Consider the following 23,318-nt stretch of genomic DNA (forward strand, 5'->3'; position numbering starts at 1 on the left):
CCAACACTTTCACCACCTCCCCCTCCCACCCCCATTAGTTAATCTTACCCTGAAGTCATTCAGGAATAACAGTGAAAGAAAAAAAGTCTCAAGGCCAACAAAATGGAAATAAGTATTCAGATCACTACTCTGAAATTAGGGAGAATGCATACTCAGCCCTGACTCAGCCAAGGACTTAAGCTCATGATTAAGTGTTTTGCTTAATATCAGTGGACTTTTACAGTTAAGCATGTATTTCAGTGCTTTGCTTAATTGGAGCTATTGTGTTGGAAAAAAAAAAAGGCCTCACAAGGGACAATTCCTGAAAAAAAGAAACAAAAGAGAGAAACACATTAAATGTACAGAACCATCTGCTTTTGTCCAGGGATTGGAGGGGAAATGGCTTCACGTGGAACCAGAGACTCTGCAGAGCCCAAGGCATCTCTCCTGACGATTTCCAGAGCCAGAGGGACCAAGCCAAGAGGCAAGGATGATGGTTTGGTCTCAGCGAGCCCTTGGCTGAGGTGCTGGGAAAGAGGGGGCTAAGGGGGGGTGTTCCCACACTTCCCTGAGCTGCTCAGCTCCATGGACCTGCTCCCCTGGGGCAGCACACAGGGCTGGGGCAGCCAGATGTGCTTGCAGGAAAGCTGAGCAGTGCCCAGGAACGGTGGGTGGGACAAGTCCAGCACAGGAAAGAGAGCAGAGGTGTCACAGGACACTTCTCACCTCCTCAGACCCTCTCTTTAAAACCAGGGGACCCCTGGGAGCTGCCACAGGAGCCCCCTGTGCCCACAGCCACACTGGTGCCTTTGTTCCCTGGCTCCCACCTGCAGGAGGACACTCTCACATTCACCCCTCATTTCTCCCCTGAGCAAAATGGGAAATTAAGCGAACAAAGGAAGATTTGCCAAGTGGGAGAGGCCCACAGGAGCTCACAAAACAAAGACACCTTCTCAGATAGCCATTAGGAGAGAATTGCTGCTCAGAGCAATACCTGCACCTGTTTCCCCCCACTCAGTGCCTTGTCTTCTGGATGCAGTCACCTTCAAAGACAGGGATGCCTGCTTGAAACTTCCCCAGGTGTCCTATCCACTGAGACTGATTAAATTTAACCTGTAATTTATCACCTGTTTTGTTTTAATCTGTAAAGGCTGTACTATGACTGAGTAAGAAGAAGGTGTTTTTATCACCCTACCTTTTGTAATTCTGAATAGATTCTGCTGTGTCCAACAGCACCAGGAGCAGTTTTCTCTGCTGATGGAGAGTTCAACTACCCTTTAAAAAGTCCTCATGTTTTGTTTCAAATTGCACCTCATGACCCCTCTGATTTTGTCAATTGGCATTACAGTTATTATGGGAAACCTGCAAATTGTTTTGTGCTCTTAATAAACCTCAGAAGTGTAGTATGAAAGCAATTTAAAGCATTGTGTCCCTCTTTTTCTGTGTGCAGAGATTTCTCATGTAGAATATCTGTAAGCTCCTACAAAGTCTTTGCCAGAGCTGTGAACACCTGCAAAGCATCTCCTTGGTGTGAAATCATTTCCTTCAGTGAATTCCTCTGATGGAGTCTGGCTGTGCTGCAGTCTCAGGATTAGAGGCAGGGTTAGAAAGTGGCAAACTTCCTTTCTTGGCAGCCAGCAGGAAATCAGGGCTGTACCCAGGCACGGTGAGACAGCAGAGACCTCAGCAAGTGACCAGAACAAAACACTGCGGGGTGGGAAAAGGGCTTTGACTGATGCAGCCAGCCTGGGGAGCAGCAGGGGGAGGTGGGAAGGATGTACTGACTGAAACCAAGGCAGAAAAAGGCCACTGTGAGATGATCTTTCAAGGAGGAGAGAAAAAGGGATGCTCTGGGTCTGCCCTGAGTTACAGAAATCCAACCAACACCAGATTGCAAATGTAGAAATTTCCCCCCAGAAATTATTACACTAGTAGGTCTTAATCCTGTTAAATTGACATCAACTTTCAAACCTAGTGTTTTACCACCCTCACTGTAAAAAACTTCTTGTATAAATCAACCCCCTTTTTGTTTAAAACCATTGCTCCTTGTCCTGTCACAACTTGTGACAGGTCTTCAGTTTTTACATCCTTAATGCTGAAGCTGGGGTGCTACATCCTCAGAATTTGCAGGCAGTCAACACAGCCCATGTATTTCAGAGCATGAGAAACTTCTTCCCAGGCAAACATCACCTCCTTGGGAGCATTTTAATGCTCTTTGAAGCCATGGATTCATATCTCACCACCCAGCCTGTCCAAAGCAGCTGAACAGCTTGTTTGTCTCTGGAGTGTTTTTGGTGTTTGCAAGGAGTGTTTGCCACAAGGGCCACGACACCTCAGGTATTCTCCCTCCCACAAAAAGCAGGGGGTGTCTTTGGGCCTCAGTCTCCCTTTTGGACACTGGGAAGATGCTACAGATGATTTTTTCCTCTCCACAGTGTGTTTTGCATTATACAGGCTGCAAGGCTCTTTGTGACCAGTCACATCTGCATCCTGCAGTGCCTCAGGTTTGTTGTAGCTCATTTAACCTGAACACCAATTGTCACTGCTTGTATTGTATTTGTCAAAACACCCTCCTGTTCTATGACAGTCACAAGAGTCCACTGGCCCTGGAAGCTCATTTCCCCTGCAGCTGCTGTGCCAGCCCAAATGACCATGCCAGAAATCTGTATTTTTGTTTCTTTCTGTCTACTTCTTCCTTCTTCTTCATGATTTCAGGCAGTAGTTTCTGGTTGGACGGTTAGTGCTGCACTACAGGTCACAGGAGTTTGGTTAGTGGGATAAATAGAAATAAATAAAATATAAGTATAAATAATACAGGTGTTAGTTCTTTATTGGACTGTTTAGTTTTAAACTAAAGATTCACCTCCATTTTGTTTGCTTTTAGGTGGTAGCTAGAAGTGTTGCAGCACTCTGTACTTTAGAGAAGATTTAATAAACAACTGAGTCCAAACATGAGAAATTAATCTCCTTTGTGTTTTTAATCCTGACTCTGAGTGAAGACAAAAGAAAAGGAAGACAAGGCACAAATTGGGTGATGCAGTTAACCCATTTACATGAAAACACTGGGAGCAGTGCCCTAGGTCAGAGCAAAGCCTTCACCCTACAGGGAATGTGCCCAGCTGTGGGTACTCAGGGAAATGTGAAGCATCAGGGCTGCATGGAGGTATCCTTCCCTTGGCTACACCCACCCAGCCTGATCTGGCAGCAATTCAGGGATTTTCTGCTCTGGGGGATGCCTTTGGCACACTGCTGCTAACCCCAGACATGTGGGTGCTGCTGCCACTTCTCCCCAGGTAAAATCAGGCCATGGGAAGTCTGGTGAGTAATGCCAGCTTCCTCTGGGGGAAGGTGAATAAAATACATTCCAGGCTGTATGCTGTGCCCTCTTGGACTGTCCTGGCTCCTCTGGGGATGGATCCATTTATAGCAGCCAGGGATTTGGGCTGCAGTGCCTTTTTATTAGGAATAAACCTTGATATGCTTTGTCTTTTCTCTGCAAGTGCTCCAGGCAGGGCTAGTTAAACCTGCTGAGGTTCACAAGCTGCAGGAACATTAAAAGAGCTTCCTCTGGTGAAACTTGCTTTGGTTCAATCAAGATCAGGGATGTTATTCAGGAGTGGTAGGATTTCTAGGCTTAACTTGAAGACCAGACCAGCTGGTCAATGAGATTGCTTCTGGTCTTGAAACAAATTTTAATGAACAGCTGGGTAACAAATGCACTTTATTTTATTTTTATGTTGTAATTAGTTTTGTTATTTTTCAAAAAACAAGATCCACATCTCTGCACTGAATCCCTGGAGGTGTGGAGCCAGTCATATTCTTGTTTCCAGACCAGCAGTGCTGTCTTTCCTCAAGTAACTTCACTCTAAGCCTTTCACTCTCCCTCCTACTCCACCTGCCCTGGCTGCTGCACCTCAGGGTGCTCAGCTCATCTTCCTTGCCAACATGCTGATAGGTGTTTTTCCTACCTGAAACATCCTGCAAGGTGCATATGGGAAAATAAACACAGCAGCACACCTCCCCAAAAGGATGCTGTCAAAATACTTTGCAATACATTTATTTTGTTAAAATAAACTATGTACAATAAACGATATTAATGTGCATTACAATATACAGTAATTACATGTTTAAAAGATGATAAAAAAGAGTACAGAATTATGTGCTGTAAATAGGAAATTAATAGTGTTTACATGATTTTTAAACTATGCAGGACACATTTGCTTGAAAACTGAATTTCCTTGGTTTGAAATTGTTTTGCTTTGAATTCTGAATATTTGGTTAATCTTTGGAAAAAAGGCATACCACTCAAAAGTCAGACAAACTGTTTTAGTGCCCATCCTTTGGTTTCACCAGCCCCATATTCCAGCAGTATTGCACATAGCAATAAGAGAGAAAAATTTAAGAGAGAAAAATTCAGTTGCTGACATCAAGTAAGTGACTCTTTGTCCTAACTGGCTAAGACCTGGCTGGTGATGAGTTAGGTCCTGGTTTGTGTTGAGGTCATTACATCTGCTTCACAAACTCAATCAGAATAACTTGTTGAACTGTTAATTTTAAGCAATTCTTCAGGAAGAATTTTAAATATTACTATTGAGTAAGCACAAAAAGAAATGAATGAAATGTCCTTTGTGTTCTTGGGGGAGCAGAGAATCTCTGTGCAGCGAAATTCTTGTATTTGTATAAGTGCATCAGCATCATGGCAGTTAAACTGGATTCAGCTCTCCTTGCACTCCACCTCCCTGCTCCTCCTGCAGCCCTCCCAAAGCCCTCCCAGTCCCAGGGTGCTGCTGAGCCCCAGGTACCAGGTGTGACACCACAGAGGCCCCCCCAGCCCATCCACCAGCCTCAACCCATATTTTGGGGGCATCAGGGCCACCACCCCATGTCATCCTCTGTAGCATTTCCCACCTGGCACCCTGGGCTTGGGTCACTCCTGCTCATGAGTGAAAGCTTTGCCAGTGTCTTTCCCCTCTCACTTTTTGTTATTGTTATTATGAATGAATATTTCCAGGCTTGGGGAGAGTTTGGGCTCATTTGCTCCAGGCTGACCTGCCAGCTCTGTGATTCACTTAGAGCAGCTGCTTATTTAGGGGAAAAGCACTGAGAGAGACATGGTAGCCACACTCTGGATGTGATTTACCCACAAACTACTTTGACAGACATCAGACAAATTTTTCTCCACGTTATCAATACAAACAAATGTTGTGTTGGAAGATCTGGAAGCTGTAGACTGGTGACAACTGTTTGCTCTGAATTCATTAGCCTCCAATCAAAGTCAAAATTCACCAGAGTTGGTATCACTGAGAGCTCAAACTGATCTTCACAAAACCTCATCAAACCTGGTGTTCTGAATGGGATGAGATGAAATTAAGTGACAGCAATGAGTCTTTAGGCAAAGATAACCATATGTCTGGAATATTACACTGTGAATATAATGTAACTTCCATCTTCAGCTCAGTAGTGGTTGGACTGAGGCATTTCAGATCCAGCCTCCAAAGGTGAGATCAGCAAAGTCCTTGGGTGCCCCAACTCCTTTCAGGAGTCCTTTACCAGCAGCCAGAAGGTAAAAAAGATCCTTGGACCTGGCTCAGTGTATCTGTGTGCTCAAAGCTTGGTCAGCCAAATAAAAAGTCAGAAAAGGAAGAAATATAAAGACTCTCAAACATTTTCCACATTAGCCATGTGTGGACCCCACTGAAATTTTCCATTGCCTTCATGAGAATTGAAATGAAGCCAACAGAGCATCTTTGAAAACTCCACCCTGTCATTACAGTTAGAAAATGCCAAACTCTGCATTATGGTCTGTACAATCTGGAAAGGGATGGGGATCCATATTTTCAATGTTAAAGAGATTTTTTTCTGGGTTTCTGAACTAATTTCCCTCTTACAATGAGCTTCTGACTCTTTTTGCTGTTATGGTGTGGTTCCTGGAACTGCCCAAGAGAACAGATTTTAATTTCTGTGTTTCTGAAAGCTTTAACTAAAACAAAACAAAAGATAATTTGAAGATTTTTTGGTTGTTGTTGCTCTAGTTATGGGCGTCCCCTTAACATCTTCAAATGAAAAGATTTATTTTTAAAAGGAAAAAATTAAGGTTTAGGATCAAACTGACTAATTGTGGCTCTGGACCCTGATTTTGCAGCTCTCCCCTGAAGCAGAAGTGATTCTATTGCAGTCACAACTTCTAATTGGTGATTTTGTCCTGACTTTTGGTGCAAAAATATTTCTATTCCTGTTTTGTTTTGATAGGTGAAGACAGCTGAGATCACAAGGCACTACTGAAATCAGTGGGAGGCTTTTTCCTGCTCTCAGATGGTCTTTATTCACAAAGAGGAAAGTAAACATTCATAGTGGAAATTTGTCTTCATTTCTGCAAAAGCTCAAACGTGTCCAGGAGTTGTGTGACGTGGGTCACTCCATGCTCACCTCCTGTCACAGCAGATGCTCCTCCAGCCCTACAGAGTTGTGAACCAACAAAATGTTCTGTTATTTCCAGATTTTCCTGTTTTAATGTAGGATGAAACAACATTAAAGGTCCTCCTCAGGGAAAAAGAAAATACATGGAGGAAGGCATGTGCAGCCAGATTCCTCCATCCTACCCCTTTGTTTAACAAATGGTCCCTGGGCCAAGGTGAGCATATGGATTGCTCTGTTGGAGAAGACAAATGTGCTTTCAGACAATCCTGGCCTGAGACAAATTGGTGCCACTGCAGATTATTTTAAATCCAGATGAGGTTTGGTGAGTCAAGAGGTATTTTCTGTGTCACTTGGGCAAAATAGATACAGGAAAATGTCACAGGCTCTAAGCAAGGTATAAAAGCAGATGGGCATCTTTGATATATGAATTAAAGGGAGAGAGAGGCTGCCCAGGGAAGTGATTGAGTTATCATTCCTGAAGGTGTTCAAAAGAACACAACCCACCAACACCAGAGCAGCTGGAAGAGGTTTCCTGGTAAAAATCTACCAGGAAGGATCACCTATCAGCCTCTCTCATGACCTGAGCAGTGGCAGTGGCATTGAATGAGACATGAACAACTTGGAGACAGTTCCTTGTGAAGTGAGATTCTCTTCAGTAAGAGGAGGACTTCCAAAATCTATCCCTTTAATAAAAAAATTTGGAATAACTTTTATTTCATATTAAGATGCAGTGCTATATTCAATTCTTTGTCTCTTTTGAATACTTCAAAAGTGAAAAAAAAGATGAGAAATATCAATGTCAGCTGCTGAAATGATAGTTGTGATTATCATACTGGACTTGGGGTGAATTCTGTACCTACACAGGGCATATATCCAGTTGAACAAATGAGAATGCACCTGAGTGGGGTTACAGCCCTGTTTCTGCCTTCTCCCCACCTTTCCAGAGCTCTGGGAGGCACAGGACAAGCTGTGAGTTTTTGTGGGACCTCCTCCAAGTCGTGCTGGAAGTGTCAGGGCTGTCCAGTTCCACTGTCCTGGTGTTCTCACAGGGCTCTGAAGGGCAGAGCCATCTGCAGGTGGTTTTAATGTGATAGCAACTCTCTGATGGATTGAGATCTCTCTCAAATACCTCTAATACCTCCTTGCAGGGGTTTGCTTGAAAATACTTTGGGAACTCTGTTTGAAACTGCAGCTTCAGGTTAAGAAGCCTTGGTGGAACAGGAAGGTTTCAGGAGAGGGCAAAGGAGATGGGTTTTACAGGACCCTGCAAGTTTCCTGTAAGCTGTGAGTGCTTCAGGAGTGACAGCAACCATTAGCACAGGCAGGTCTGTCAGGAAAGGCTTTGACACCAGCTGCATTAAGGGGACACTGTCAAATAAGTTCCAGGGATGATTTCTAACCTTTATGACTCTCCTTAACAGTGCTCCTTTTAAGGTGAAATTGGGATCTGATTTCCAGCTCATCTCACAGTGAGTAAACCCATCTCCCTTCACCTGGCAGTCCTCTATTGATTTTCTTTCCTTATTACTAATGGTGCTTGAAAATAACTTGAAGTTTATATCTGTGGCCTTATGCCTGCACTTGCTCTATGTCTGGTGTTGTGGTTTTTCTGAAAATAAGCTTTACTGCCTGTTCACACACCATCTGTTGCTTTTAGAAAAGGCATTAGGTATGACTTGCCAGATAGTCCTTACATCTGCCTACAACCCCCTTCTAAAGCCTCTTGGCCTGTGCTGTCCCTGCCTCCCCAAAAAAATAGTGTAACAGGGCAGATCCTTGAGAAACTGCCACATTCCATGGACAGGTGTACATAACCTAACACAGGAATAATGTTTATGGGACCTGCATTAAACATGGCTTTTCAAAAAACATTTATTTCTGCTGGAAGAAAAATTAAAATAAATAGAGTGCAGAGGCCATTTCTCAGTGGGTTGTGACCACTACCTCTCCTGCAGCTCCCAGAATTCAAATTTTGGTCAAAATGAGTTTGAAAAACTTGTAATTTTACTGCCTCACAAGTTTGATGTGCTCCATTTTGTAAGTGCAAAGTGCTGTTTAACCTTAACATTTTTTGTATGTATATTAACATTTTTTATCTGCTCCCTTTATGCAAGGATTTGTTCAGGGTGCTGCAGTTTAACACATGAGGACAACAGCATTTTAGCTTCTCCATCACCATGTTTTGTAGTTAATTTCCCTCAAACCACTGCAGTTACATTAATGCTACAACTTCCCACTTGGTTTTTGATTTTACTGCCAATCCTTTGCCATTCCATTAAGATTAACAATCCCCTGGTACTCAGTGGCATGCAAAAAACCAATTTGATTATTTCTGGCTTTCCCTGATGCATGCCAGGGTGCTCCATTTCACTTTTCCAGTGTGCTTGTTATGTTAGGATGAGCTCACCTGTCGCTCTGGATTTTCTATTTCCTCCATTTCCACATCTTTTTAAGCCCTGAAAAAACCAGGCAGCTCCAACATGAGCACTTTCATTGTGCTTCAGCTAAACCAGACTTTTCCTTCTTCCACCAGAGACTCATACATCACTCTCCAGCAACCTACATGAGCTAAAACAATCATCCTAATTAATTTCCACTGAAGTAAAAGGCAGCACAGTGCAGATATAACTTCCCTGAAATCTGTAAAAGGCTTTTTAAAAATGTTGTTGTTGTTTCAGTGGACTTCCAGTCATGTTGTAAGCTTAAATATTAATTTATTTAATCCATGCCTAGTTCTCCTCATACTCCTCTAATCTATTTTTATACATTATAGTTGAGCTGTTAGGCAGTGTCCTGTTGAGCTGAGCACTCCCTGCTCTGCCTGGGGATGGACACAAACCCTGTTGCACAGCATGGAGCCCTGCACCCCACTGAGCTGGGCATTAGCAGCCAGACCACCTGAAGTAAATGTCTGGGATATAATAAAAACAAACAGAAAACATGGACAAAAAATCCCCAGCAATAAGGAGAACTTGTCTGTCTCAGGCATGGCCCAACTGTGTTCTCATCCATCTTTGTGTGCAAAGGGGAAGGGATGGTGAGTGGAGGGCACTGGGTAAAAAAAGAGCAAAGCATTTCCCTTGAGTCTGATGGCTTTTGCCAGAGAGAATTGCTGATTTCTACCTGGAAATGCTTTGGGGTGTCAGATCTGGTTTCTGTAGCTGTCCATGGTAAACTGGGGCTTGGAATTAGATGATTTTGAGGTCCCTTCCAACCCAAACCATCCTACAACTGTATGAAGTTGAATTAGTGCTGAAGGAGGAGCTCAGCTCCATCAGCCTGGTCCTGATGCTCAAGCTTGGTCCCTTGGTCCTGTTGCAGTCCCATCACTGGGCAGCACCAGTCTGGAGCCCCCTGTTTGTCTGGTGGCAGGTGTGCTCTCAGTCAGGACACTGCTTCCCAAGAGCAGAGGGCTGCCAGTCTCATGGGATGGGGGCAGAGGGGAGCAGGGTCTGTGCCCCTGGGCTGGGAGGATGCTCTGCTGTCACCTGCTCCCCCCTGCACTCCTGGACATTCTGAGTTACATCCTCAAATCTGTGTGTGCTGGTGCTGTGGTTTCCTGCTTGGGGGATGAAATCCATGACAAGACAGCCTTGTGGCACTGCCAGGGTACCCAGAGGCAGCTGCAGGTGACAAGAGGCCCTTGGAGCTCACCTGGGAGAGTCTGTGCTGCTGTGACGTGCAAAGCTGCAGGATCCCCAGAGAGGCTTCAGCGAGAAGGCACAAAATCCCCAGCAGCAAGGGGAGAGCACAGGAGCTTCCATTCCCCTGTGGGCTGGATTTCCCACCTCCATGCTCTTGGCTGCAGCCCATCATCTGCCACTCCTGAGGGCAGCAGCCAGGCTGCAGCTGAAACAGCAATCTCTGTGAAGGTGGGAAAATGGGAGCAGGGAGAGAAGAAATGAATGGGAGGAGGGAGGCTACAGGAAGCCAACAAGTTCACAACTCCACTTTGACGAGGTTTTTACAGAAATACTTCATAAAAAAAGGATAATTTTAAGGCAATTGGATCACCTCAAAGCACTTAAAGTCAGTATGACCTTTGGCTATATTTATTTTTTTTTTCTATTCTTGGCTGTTGGGTGAGATGTAGAAATCCAGCTGATATATAAGGTAAATTCTCAGTTGCCATGGCAATGTGTCTTGTTCTTGTTCTCAGTTGGAAGAGGGATTGTTTCACGCTGCTATTTCATGTCCAGGGCAATATTCTTTGGTGGTAGAATTTCTTTGTTTCAGTATATTAATGCTACAACTCTGTACTTCCTTTCCCAGCTTACAGAAACATGGCTCAGCCTGAACATTCCTCTGTAAAAATACAGTTATTTGCATTTTTTTTAGTTGTAAGAACATTCCTTAAGTCTGGAGGTAAATGTTGATCCATTTTGATAGCTTGGGTGCAGTAACATCCTGATGCTGTGAAGTTTCACCATTAGGTGAAAACAAACTGGAATGACTCCACCTTTGCTTCCATGTGGTTTGAACAAACTGAAATATCTCCTGAACTGGCAAGTCTTATAAAAGTAAAGCAATTTTAAAGTACATCCTACCTATAGTGTATATCTTACATATTATATTTCTACAGATCTCCATGTGCTTTCTGTCAATTCAGATTCAATTCCTAAGGACTGCAAATTCCTAAATCTGATGCATAAGGCCACAAAAGGAGTTTCTCCTGTTTCTTTTGCCATCTTTAGCTCTTTGTTTTGTCACAAGCCACCTTCACCTTATTCCTAAGGTGGGGAGCCAAGCAGGCATCCTGGTTTCTGTTGGTGCAGCAGTGGGAACAGGCTGCAAAACAGCTCTGGAGGGTTAGGGAAGCACAGAGACAGGAGCTGGCCAGGGGTGATTCAGCTTGGAGGTCCCACAGGATGCAGAGCTCCTATATTTGGGTAGGAAGGACCCTTTTCAGTTGCATGTGACCTTGGGTGCCTTGCTAACCTGCTTGGTCTCGCTGAGCTCAGCTGGCTCTGCCTCCCAGGGCACGTCACACCAGGGTGCAGCATCGCTGGCACTTGGCACAGCGCCTCTTCTTCTTCTTGGGGTGGAAGATGGTCATGATGGCCTCGTCAAAGACAGTCTTGAGGCCTTTCTGGGTGAGGGCTGAGCACTCCAGGTAGCACTGGGCTCCGATCTGAAAGAGAAGGGGGAAAGTGAGGGTGAGTATCCATTCCTGGGAGAGACAGTGATGCTGTTCCAGCATCTCCCTACGTTTAGGAAGGGGTCAGAGCATTTCTCTGTTTTGTATCTGGCTGCCTGTGGGATGGAGGGACAAGCTCACGTGGTCATCCTGAGCAGGAGAGCAGGAATCAGCATCACCATGAGTATCTCACCACATGGGGTGAGTGGGCTGCAGGAATTCCCTCCAGAGAGAGGGGCTGCACCCATGTTGGAGTGCTGGACCAGGAGCTTGGCCTCCTGTCTGTGCAGCTGGGGAGGCTTCAAGGAAATGCTGGGTTGTGGCTGAACCCCTTCACACACTTGGCTCTTCTCCCCTGAGCTGTCACACTTCTGTCCTGCCTCCTCCAGTCCCAGGGGGCTGCTGCTACCTGGGGAGGGTTTCCAGCTGATTTCTGGGAATAGGGAAACAGCATTTTGGGATAGGAGTCTCCTGGGTATGCTGGCATGACACAAACACCCACAGAGCCCTGGGAGAGCAGCCTCAGCTTATTCAGCAACCTTGTGGCTTATTCAGCTTGTTCTGCTCATGGGTGCTCTGATTTTGAGGGCCAGGGACAATAACACACCTGCAGCATGTAAGGGGACAATGCCAGGATCCAGAATCCTGCATCCCAGGGCTTGTGGAGTGTTTCTAACCCCCTGCCTTTCCAGGAGAAATGTGCAATGCCACAGAAACTTTGGGAGCACCTTCTCTGCTGCCTGAAGTGCAATGGGTAAGTGGGAATCCAGCTCTCTGTGCTTTTGTGAGGGATAGGGAGGAGTTTGACAGGAGGTGGCTTGACTGCAGAGAGGGGTTTGCCACATGCATCTCCTGGCAGAACCCTGAGCAAGAAACACCTGCCTTAGATAAAACAGGCATTAAAATCTGTTCTGCTGCCTGGCGTTCCTCAGTGCTTTTCTTAGAGCTTGGTCATGGCACCTGCCAGAGATCAGACGTGTTTGGACAGTTCTCTCTGACATGTGGTGTGATTTTTGGGGTTGTCTTGTACATGCCCAGGAGCTGGACTCATTGACCCTTTTGGCTCCCTTCCCACTCAGGATATTCTATATTTGGATTGATTTTGGAGCAGCTCAGGGGTCACAATATGTGCCTGGGTCCAGCTGTTTGAACAGAACCTCTGTTCTGGGACCAATGGGCCTTGGAGGAGCCTTGAATGAAAAAACCCAGTGGAAAGCTGTGATCAGGCAGCTTCATGGGGCATCAGAAGGAGCTGTTACCTCCTTTGCCAGCTTCACTCCGTGCTCGTAGGTGAGGGGTTTCTCCTTCATGTAAAGCAGCCGCGCCAGAGTCTTGGGATCATCCCGGAGGTCAATCTAGAGGAAAACACAAAACCTCTGCTGCAATTATTGATATTCATGCTTTACAGACCCACATCAGGGCATCTGCATCACTCCTCAACTCAGGTGATACTTCAGAAATGAATTGCACATTTACTTATATTTTTTAAAATTGATTTTTAGGTTACCATGAATTAGTTCTCCTTTGCAGGTTGTGGGGTCACAGCTCAGATGGGTGTGGTACAGGGAAGAGCCCCACTGGTAGGAGAACCCTGCACAGCATCACCCAACCCCACCCTGACACAGCTCAGTCTGACTTGAAACAAAATCCTTCATTTCCACAGAAAACATCAAAGTGAAGTATTCTGGCACTTCAAACCTGTCCATTTTCAGACTGTGTGATGCAAAGGATAATGTTTTTATTTTTAAATATTTTAGATTATTCCAGTGTAGAAAACAAAGCCAGTGTTTGAATTTCCTGTGGCATGAAAATTTTGGTTTTGACCAGAATTTGATCCATTTCTCTAATTTCACTTAGGTTACTGTCCAGTGCTCCGACATTTTCTAGGTGGTTTTATCCCTACCCTCACAGTCTCTGTCCAAGATTCTGAGTCTTGGTAACAAACTCATATTTAAGGCATTTTTATTTGATTGACAGATTAATAGCTTTTAGGGCCAAAACAAAGGGGTTGGATCATCCAGTCTGACAATCACTGTAACACAAGCAGGATGATGAGTCACCAGTTGTAACGTTGATGTAAAAGCATGAAGGGAGGCTACTTCCTTCCCGTGTCCTTTGGCTAATTATTCCCATTCTTAAAACTTAGTTTGAGGTTTAGATTCAGCTTCTAGCCACAAACTTTTTTTTTTTTTTTATTCCTTATTAGAGACCTGCACAAAAACTTTTCTCCCTGTAGGTATTTATGACTTGTTACCACATTAATATACATTTGAATAAAAAGATGGGATGAGCTTTGCCAGTCTGGACACCTGAATGTTGCCTTCCATTTCTAGTCCCTGAGTTTCCATCTAGTGGGAAGATCTGGCTGAATTTCCCATGAGTTAGATAGGAAACCTTCCCAGGTGCTGAGGAGAAGCTTTACCTGTGTTCCTATGAGGACGTAGGGCACGTTGGGCATGCAGACTTTGAGCTCGGGCACCCACTCCTCCTGCACATTGTGGTAGGAGGCAGGATTCACCACGGAGAAGCAGATCAGGAACACGTCAGTGTTGGGGTAGGACAGGGGCCTCAGCTGGTTGTAGTCCTCCTGCCAGGGGAGAGCAGCCAGGGTGTCACAAGGAGGGGATGGCTGTGAGTGGGGCTGTCACATTGGGTTTGTGAATTGGTCAACACTGTCCACACTCATTGTCTTGGGTTGCAATACAGGATGTGACCAGGAATGTGAATTCTGTCACCATCTGTTAACCCAGCTGGGGCAGTGACCCTGATCTCCTGGCACACATTATCTGCTCATGGGCCATCTTTAAACCAGCTGGGGCAATCATCTTTATCTTTCCCACAGCCCATCCTCCCTCCAGGAGATATCTCCTGTTAATGGCCATTGAGTCCCAGAGCATGACTGATAAAATTCCATCATCCCACTGGGAGATGCTCCAGCCAGGGGAGCAGCCAAGCCTTTCCTACCCAGATAAAAACTGAGATTTGGACACCAAGGCACCTTCTTTCCACTGGATTCCAGAGGAAAGCCAGACCTTTCCACATCATCCCTGGAGCTTCAGAGGAAACTGCACCTTCTCCAGGAGCACTGCTCCAGCTGAACCACATCTGCCACTGCAGGAGGATGCAGCCACCATTGAATGGGACTGTGCCAACACCCTGACTGACTGACGGGTGTCAGCTTGGATTCTGACTCTGGCAGGGTTTGGGATTGTTCTGTGTAATACTGCATTTCTATTTTAATTTTCCTGGTAAAGAACTGTTTTTCCTAATTCCCATCTCTTTGCCTGAGAGCCCCTTAATTTCAAAATTATAATAATTTGGAGGAAGCGGGTTTACATTCTCCATTTCAAAGAGAAGCTTCTGTCTTTATTGGCAGACACCTGTCCTTCAAACCAGGACACTCATTCACATTTCCAAGCTCCAGGTGTCTGCTGGAAAGGGGGGAACCACCACTCACAGGAAAAGGGTGCTGGTTTATCAGCATTTTACCAAAAAGAGCTGAAAGATGCCCCATCTCTGGAAATGTTCAAGACATGCTGGATGGGCTGTGTACAACCTGGTCTAATGAAAGGTGCTCCTATCCCTGGTGGTGTGTGTGTGTGTGTGTGGAATTAGATAATTTTGAAGGTCTCTTCCACCTCAATCATCCTGTGATTGTGTGAATGAATTTGTTTGTGTTAAGTGTGGAGATGTTGGTGCAGAAGGTGATGCTGAGCAGTCCTGCATGGTGCACAGCAATGTGCCAGTCAGCAGAAGATATCCTGAAAACAGAAAGCAAATCAAACCCAGCCTGGAGTACCTGGGCACACACTGTGGGTCATTCAGAGTTTCTACAGGCCATGGGTGGTGGAAGGAGAGATGTTTTCTCCATGGGCTAGTGGTGAAGAGGGTGACTTTTCACACACTCAGATCACAGCTGTGACATGTCATCAGCTGGCTCTGGTAGCTGAGTTTCAAGGAAGAATTCAGGTCTGTTTTCAGGCTTGAGAAGCTGAGAGCAAGCAGAGGTTTTGCAAGGCATGTGAAAGGGATAGCCTGGCTCTTCCTGACAGTGGGAGCATTTGTAGCTGTGTCTGGTGGGTACTGTTCAATGAAACCTGTTAAAGAACCTCAGTGCAATGAAACAGATGCTTTTTAGAAGGGGTACATCTGTTCCAAAGGCTTTTTTTGGGGGTCCAGAACTAAAAAAGGGGAAAGGAGCACAAAGTTGTGTAATGGGAAATAATGGTAGATGCTGCTGTCAAGCCTGACTGTGATGTAGTTTCTGCATCCTGGACAAGTCTCAGATCTCTGCAGTCTGGTCACCTTTGGTTATAACTGTGTGAAAATTCAGCTGGGGTGGATTTGCTCTGCAGATACAGACAAATTAATAAAAGGAAATAAGGCTAATAAAAAGGGGGGTGGGGAATACACCTGGGTGCTGTTTCTCAGACTTAAGAACATTTATTTTAGGCAGGGAAAACCCACATTAGGAGCAGGAACAATGCAAGCTGCTGCCTGTCCTGCAGGAGAAAGTAGCAGTGTGCAGTATTCATCAGAATAGATGATGTTTTAGTGCAGCCTTACTTCTGCCTTGCTTTGCTTGGGTCAACAAGTGAGAGGACTTAATTGTGAATTGAGACTGGTAAATCACCTTTCTGAAGTCTCTTTTTCCCTGACTATACAGTAATAAATTGACCCAGACTACTTCTGCATCAACACCAGTTTCCAAAATATACTAATGAATTACTCAAAAAGTGTTTGCACCAAGTCCTTCTAAAACAATCTCCAAAACTTTAATTATTTATTCTGAAAGGAAGCATGAGCCCAAATTTAGCTCTATGTCATGACAGAAAAGTTTAAAAAAATAACCTAAAACACAAACAGAATGTTTTGTTTTGTCTAACTGAATGTTATTTTTCCAAGCTTTGACAGGAAGAGTAAATTCTCATTTACCACCTTCAGCCCTCACAGTCACAGTATTTGGGGTAAAACCAGAATATTTTTAAACTGATATAATTATGTCTTTCCAGTGGCATAGAAAGAGTGGATCTGAAGAAGGATTTACAAGAGGAGGTGTCTGGATACATCACCTACTAAGAAAGTGGATTCTCTACATTCAGTGAATAGCAGAAAAAGCTCTCAGAGATGTTTGTGGGTGCACCAGTGATGCAATTCATGAAGGAGCAAAGTCAGTGACAGCAGATTTTTCCAAGGCTCTGGAGATGTCAGCCAGCTCCCAGCAGAGTTAATAGAGACAAAGTGGAGGCCAAGGTGATGGGATCAGAGGAGAAATTGCATTGTAGAGACAATTTTATGTGGATGCTGTGGGTTAGGAAAGCCTGGCCTGATTATGGGACAATATTTAACCCAGAATATCAAACCTGAGTCTGATTGTGGCACAGCCACCACGGGCTGGTGCTTGGCAGAGATGCTTTCTGTGTTTTTGGTTCAGCTGCTGCAGGTCAGGCTCCTGAACCAGCCACGTGGTGGCAGCAAGCCTCAAGGAATCCTCATACAGGCGTTTTGGGAAGAAATTGGCTAAATATAGCCAGTTCCAATATTCCAGACGTGCATATTTAGAGGGGCTGGGACTTGCTGTACCATTGAAACTACAGATTAAAGCCATGAGTGCTCTGCCTGGCTGTGACAGCTACAGGAGCATGCATTTAATTTTATTTTCCTTGTTCCTTCTGAATCCTTAAAAACCCTTTTTCAGGAAGAGCATTCCTGATTTGAGCTATTAGCACAGAGCATTATACAAGTTGTAATCAGGGGCAGCCATGCATCTCATAGCAGAGGCCTCACCTCCCACCAGGGCACGTGGGATTTTTCACAGAGAGGTTAGAACACAAATATCATGGATAAGAGTCAATCTGGGCTCCTGTACATGTGCAGGACCCTCCAGACCACATCAGACAAGGACCTCTACTCTGTACCTGCTCTCCAGGAGAAGGCAATAAAACCTTGCAATGGACCTTTAGAAAAGACAGCCCTACAGGGTCATTTCTCATTCAGAGATGGTTGAAGTCAAGCAAGCAAATATATAAATATATTAAATATAATAAGCAAATAAATAATAGAAAAAAGGGACTGGACATTTGCATGGGTATGGGATATATCCAGAGGAGCTGCAGTGAGTGACAGTCGTGTTTGGGAAGGGACATGAGTCCTTGTGGACCTGGGCTGTGGCTGATCAATAATTTATTTTTATTTACTTATTTTCTCAGCTTGTGCTTGCATTGTGCTGCCTGCTCAAGGAGGGAGCTCAAGGCTTCACAGTTAAGGTTTCCTGGCCACTGGTTTGGCCTGGAAATGTCAGTGGCAGACCTGGCCCTGCTGTGTTATTTGCCAGGGCCAAGATCAGCTGGTGCTGCTCCCTCCCCTCCATCAGCTCAGCAGTGTTTGGGCCCCAAAAAGGCATCAAAACTGGCTTTTAATATTTTTTTTTTTATTTGTTTTTTTGTTAGTTTGTTTTGTTTTTATGTTGTTGCTGCTCTGATCTCTTGTACACTCTGCTAAAGCATTTTGCACCTGAACCCAGCCTGGCAAAAAGACCACAGTTTTTTCCTCCTAGGACTGTTTGTGCCAGGGATACAGAAAGCCAGATACCTCAAGTCTGGGGTCTCTGCCAGCTCTCCCTTCACACTGACAGAGGGTCCTGCAGCAGGAGAACATTTCCCAATTGTTATTTCATTAGCATATGTTTTATAGCATGGCAGTGTCAAGGGCTATTTCTGGCTATGACTTCACAGCAGTGCCTTTGGAAAGCCACACAGCACAAGGAGAAGGAGGGAGGAAACAACCCAGATGATCTGTTGTTATAACTGGAGCATGTGGGAAGCATCATCCCTCCAGCCTCCACGGGCACAATCTACTCATCAAGGGCTGATTCACTCTCTGAGCTCTGGCTGCATGGCCACGTCCCCTGGCCAGGGTCTGGAAGGGACAGGAGCTTGGGGAGTTAGAGAAAGGGTTTGGAGGCAGGTGGTGAACTCTCTGGCTTGGAGCAGGAGATGGCAAAACGATGTGGAGGAATGGATGGAGGGGTGAGGCTTGTCAAAGAGACAGCTGAGTGCTCCTTCTGGCTCAGGAGGACAAATGAGAGGAGGTGTTGCTGCAGGAATGGGTGGCAGGTGGAGCTGTCAGCCCTACAAAACAAGTAGGAATATTAAGGCACTGGGGGAAAACTGACTGGGAACTGAATATAACTCCAGTCTGGCTTGCAAAGGCTTGCAGGGCTGATGGATCCTGACACAGGCTCTGAGCTCTGAGCTTCTGAACACAGAAAAAAAATATTGAACAGGCTTTGGACATGGGGCAAGGACTTGGATTGTATTTTGGGATTGGCCTTTGGATCATCTGTTTGCACCATGTGGATAGGAAAGACGTGTGGTCTGTAAGGGCCACCAAACCAGCTACAACTGCTGCTGCCTACAGAAACATGATAAGAATAAAATTAAAGAAAGTGAAACCCAAAGCATCAAAGCCCCAGTTCTGCTGAGTGCAGGTTTTTCTGGAAGTGACAGTCTGTTCTGCTGTGGGTTTTTTGATCTCTCTGAAGAGTGCTGCAGAGTATATCCTGCAAGAAGTGGCCTTTTGCAGACAGGAGGGTCTCCTTCTGCACTGTTTGTGCCTTTCATAGCAGCCAGTCATGGCCAAGAAGAGCTGCTGCTGAAAGCAAAGCCCTGCATCCAGGGCTGCTGGAACCCAGGGAGAGGGAAGCAAGTTCCCAAATCTTTCACTCCTTCTGGCTTCTGTGTCAGCTCTGACTGCAGGAGCTGGTGGATGTGGGTTACAACATTCCCAGCCTGTGAGGAACCTGGAATCTGCTCCCTCTGCTCTCAGCAGACAATTTTTTTGCAAGGTTTCTGTGCAGACTATGTCCCCTTCTTTATTTTATCACTCACTGACATTTGGAGTCAGGAGAGGGAAATTTCACCACCAAAAATGTGTTGCTCCTGTACTTTCTTCTGCCCTTCTGCTGGCAGAGCAAAACAGTGAGAAATAATTTCTCCTCCTCTCCAGAGGGTGAAATTATTCTGCAAGCTTTGAGTGCAATCTCACCATATCAGGGTGTGGACAGTGGAAACAGCAAAAGCATTCTGAGTGTAAGTGAGCATGGGGTACAGACTCTCCTGTAATGGACACCCTTGTCCTGGCAGAAGGATTGGGATGTTGGGATGGATGCAAATCTGGCTGAGTTGCCACTTAAAAAGTCAGCAGCTGGTGACTGATAGACTGGTGCTGAGTTATACCAGTTTTCTGGTCTTGAAAATGGGAATTATCCTCTGTGTGTTCAATGCCACCATGTGGTAAAGGTAAGAAAACACTGACTACACAAAACATCATATTTGCAGTAGGAGGTGGATATATGGGGGTTGCACAGTCTCATCAGGCTTTGTTTTTTTTTTGTTTAGGCAAAACACAGTCTTAGGGATGAGTGTATTTGTGTGTATTTTACTGCTGAAACAGAATGGAAACAAAAGGTAGAAGGTCAGCAGTTCAACCATCACAGCTCAAAACTGATTGTTATTTGTGAAAAAACCCCAACAAACTCCACAAACATTACAAACAACAAACCCCAGAGTATGACAGTAACAAACAAACCATGGGAAAGGAAAATGATAAAAGTTTTGCAGTCCTTTACCTGCCCTGCAGTGTCATACAGCCCCAGCAAATGTTGTTGTCCTCCCACAGTCACGGTTACTGGAAGAGAGAAAAAAGAAATGTTGTTTATGCACAAACCAGTGGCCTCATTTTGATTTGTTTTAATCCCAAAATGCCAATTAGCATGTGAACCACATTGGCCACCCTGAACCAAGCACATCTATTCAACCCAAACAACAAAAACAAACCCTTTATGCCAAGATCTTGTTTCTGTACAGAGAGCCAAGGGTGCTGAGCTGCACACACTGCTGCCATCAGGGTCCCAAATTCAGGGGGACATTTACCTGTCTCTGCAGCCACCAACTGAACATCCTGGAATTGAAAGCACAGGATTCCTGTCTCCCCACCATGGGCATTGGGGTGGGTTGGTCATGGATCACTGGCAGGGTTTTTAAAAATAGTTTTATTTCTTTTTTATTATTTTATTTCTTCCAGGCTGTGAAATGATGAAGCATTCAGCAGTGGCTGGTGTGCAGCTGTCCTGCCCTGTGCTCTCACAGGTGATGTGGCAGTGTTTAGCACCTGCATGTGGTGGATGATTTGAAGGACAGGAAGAAGGGGAGCCTGAATATTTTCAGGGATGCTGACCACATTCTGTTGCAAATGAAGGAAAGTGTGGCTTAGTTTGCTGATCACATCCAGCATATTTACTCATTTAGCAGAAATCACATTGAGCTTCATTTTGAGCCCATTGAAAAATTTTGACATTGACAAAAATGTTTTCTCATTGCCTTTGGATGAACCCCATTATTAGCTGATTCCTGTAACCAGTGTTATTTTGTGTAAAGGACATGATCTGGCTTAATGACATTTAGTTAACCAGTTAATCTGCTTAAATCATTACTACTCAGCTGGAAAGAAAGGGGGGCAGTCCAGTTCCACCCATTAGTCAACAGGAAGTTTTCAAACATTTTTTCAGGAAGGTTGCTTAAAATAATGATATTGTTGCAGCATATGGACTATTAATTTTTTTTAAACATGAGGACAAGTGGCTGAACAGAGGAATGAGCATAAAGCTTTGTCAGGAATGGGGGAAGAGGCTCAGACTGATGCCCATCAGGTGATCACAACTCGCAATTAATGAGGGCTGGGAATGAGTAATAGTTATTTTAGACAAATAAAAATACAAAGGGACTTGAAAACATCATGCAGTATCTTGATTTTTTTTTTTTTTGGTGATAAAATTTGTAGTAGAAAAGCAGCTACAAATTTATGAATTTAATAGTTCATGCACTGGGGAACAATGTCCTGCTTGAAATCTCTTGGACTGAAAGTCTCTGCCAGTGTGACTGGACAGGCTGACTATTCAGCAGCTTTATTTGCTTGCAAGGAGACACAGTAGTGTTGTCAGCACATAGAGCAGACCTGACACCCTGGAGGTCTAAGGGCTCAGTGGGGAGCAGACTTGCTGGTGAGAGCAGGATGGGCTGCACTCACCCACTGCTGGGGCTGCCTTGGGGTGTGCACTGGAGCAGGAGGTGGGCAAGGGGAGAGAGTTCCTTCTCCTCATCTCAGAGGTAGCTCTGCACTGCACAGCCCCCAGGGGAGCTCATGGACATTGGGCATGGATGCCCAAGGGTGGAAGAGCTTGGGGAAGAAGTACAAGAGTGGGGAGATGGGCACCAACACAGACAGGAGACAGCCCAGATGCCCCATCCTCTTCCTTCAACCTGACTTGAATAAAATAATTTAGAATAATCCTCCCTGGTGCCGTGGTTTTCAACTTCTTGTGGTGTAGGGAATCCCAGAATGTCCCAGCAGGGGTATGAACTGTGTGAGTTACTGGCAACACTCCTGCTTTTCTTTGCCTTCTCAGAAGTGCTGGGGGTTACAGGTGGTCAGCACAGCTCACAGAGTCAATGGGAAATGTGCTTTTTTCCCCAGTTCCAACCTTGGCAAACCTCCAATCTGCCCCTGTGCCAAGAAGTGCAGGAGCCAGCCCTGCTCTGCAGATTTTGCTCTGCTCAAGGACCAGCTGTGGGAAGATGTCCCCTTCAGCTGGAGGCAGCTTTCCAGCTGCAATGCACAGCTGGCTGAGGTGCTGTTTGGGAGGATGTGGTTTCCAGGACAGCACTTGCTCTGTCAGTCCTGGGTGGAATTTGCAGGGAGCCTGCAGGGCTGCTGAAGGCAGGATGCTCTTAGGACAGCTGTGAGGCACATGGAGCTGCAGGTCAGCTGGTGTTTCTGAGGAATATGAAGAGACATGTGCCACACATCAGTGCTGGCAGGGTTACCCATCCCTGCCTCTCCTGCTGCCTCTCCCTGAGCACAGGCAAACTGGGTTGGTCCTGCTTGCAAAGACCAGCTCACATCTTCAATGCTTAAAAGACTTCAAAGCTGCACAGAAATTTACTCTGCTGTGAAGCTTTGCTGGCCCATCTCTTTCTTGGTGGCATCTGACTGAGAGTTGCTCTGGCAAAAAGCCCTGGTGCACAAATTGCTGCTGTGTCCCAGTAATTGATATGGTTGGAGATAAGCAGTTTGCACAGAGGATCAGTCTGCCTCCAGTGTGCCATGCTTTGCCAGGAGGATGCCACTCCTGGGCTCTTATCTGTGCTTTATGGTCCATTAAGTCACTGTGGATGTTTTGCAGCAGGTCTGTGCAGCCACACACTGAGCAGTGATTGATGGTCTGTGCTCTTCAGTTTGGCTCTTGGTCACCTCTGGGAAATGCTGAGGGGGAATGAAGAGATTGGTGGTGTCCTGCCATTACTCTTCTCCCACACAAGGGATAAGAATTGCAAGGGCTCTTGGAAAAATACATCCTGAGTCTATCCAGCTTGCATATCACATTTAATTATCCTTCTAGCATCTTGCCCCTTATGGGTCCTGCTGTGAATTTCTGCATGGCACTAGTCCTATATTTTTACTTTTTCTCTCTCTTCTTTTTACTTCCCTCCCCACTTTTCCCCCCCTCCCCTGCATTTTATTTTGCCCATCAAACTTTTTATATTTTTTCTTTTTGTTGATTGTTCCAACCTGTCTCAGAGGATATTCTTCCTGCCCACATCACCTCTGAATTTTCAGCCCAGCAAAACTGCCTTGTTGACTAAACCTCGAGTGTTGTCTTTGGATTTCTGGCTCTGAATTCAGTGGGGACCAAATGGCTCACACTGGCTCTTGGATTGGCTCTGTC

The 23,318-nt window shown here is 45.3% G+C and overlaps 1 protein-coding gene across 1 annotated transcript in view; it reads right to left on the reverse strand.

Moving 5' to 3' along the window:
- Nucleotides 1-4,009: 4,009 nt before the first annotated feature.
- The window catches only part of RHOJ (ras homolog family member J), a 60,550-nt gene continuing 41,241 nt past the window's right edge, over nucleotides 4,010-23,318 (reverse strand). The window contains exons 2-5 of the mRNA XM_056492957.1: nucleotides 20,163-20,221; nucleotides 13,956-14,120; nucleotides 12,793-12,888; nucleotides 4,010-11,527 (exon numbers count right to left, since the gene is read on the reverse strand). Coding sequence (XP_056348932.1) covers nucleotides 11,381-11,527; nucleotides 12,793-12,888; nucleotides 13,956-14,120; nucleotides 20,163-20,221 — 467 coding nt within the window. The 3' untranslated portion in view covers nucleotides 4,010-11,380. The remainder of the gene's footprint in view (nucleotides 11,528-12,792; nucleotides 12,889-13,955; nucleotides 14,121-20,162; nucleotides 20,222-23,318) is intronic.

This window comes from Oenanthe melanoleuca, chromosome 5, assembly GCF_029582105.1.
Source record: "Oenanthe melanoleuca isolate GR-GAL-2019-014 chromosome 5, OMel1.0, whole genome shotgun sequence".
Lineage (NCBI taxonomy): Eukaryota > Metazoa > Chordata > Aves > Passeriformes > Muscicapidae > Oenanthe > Oenanthe melanoleuca.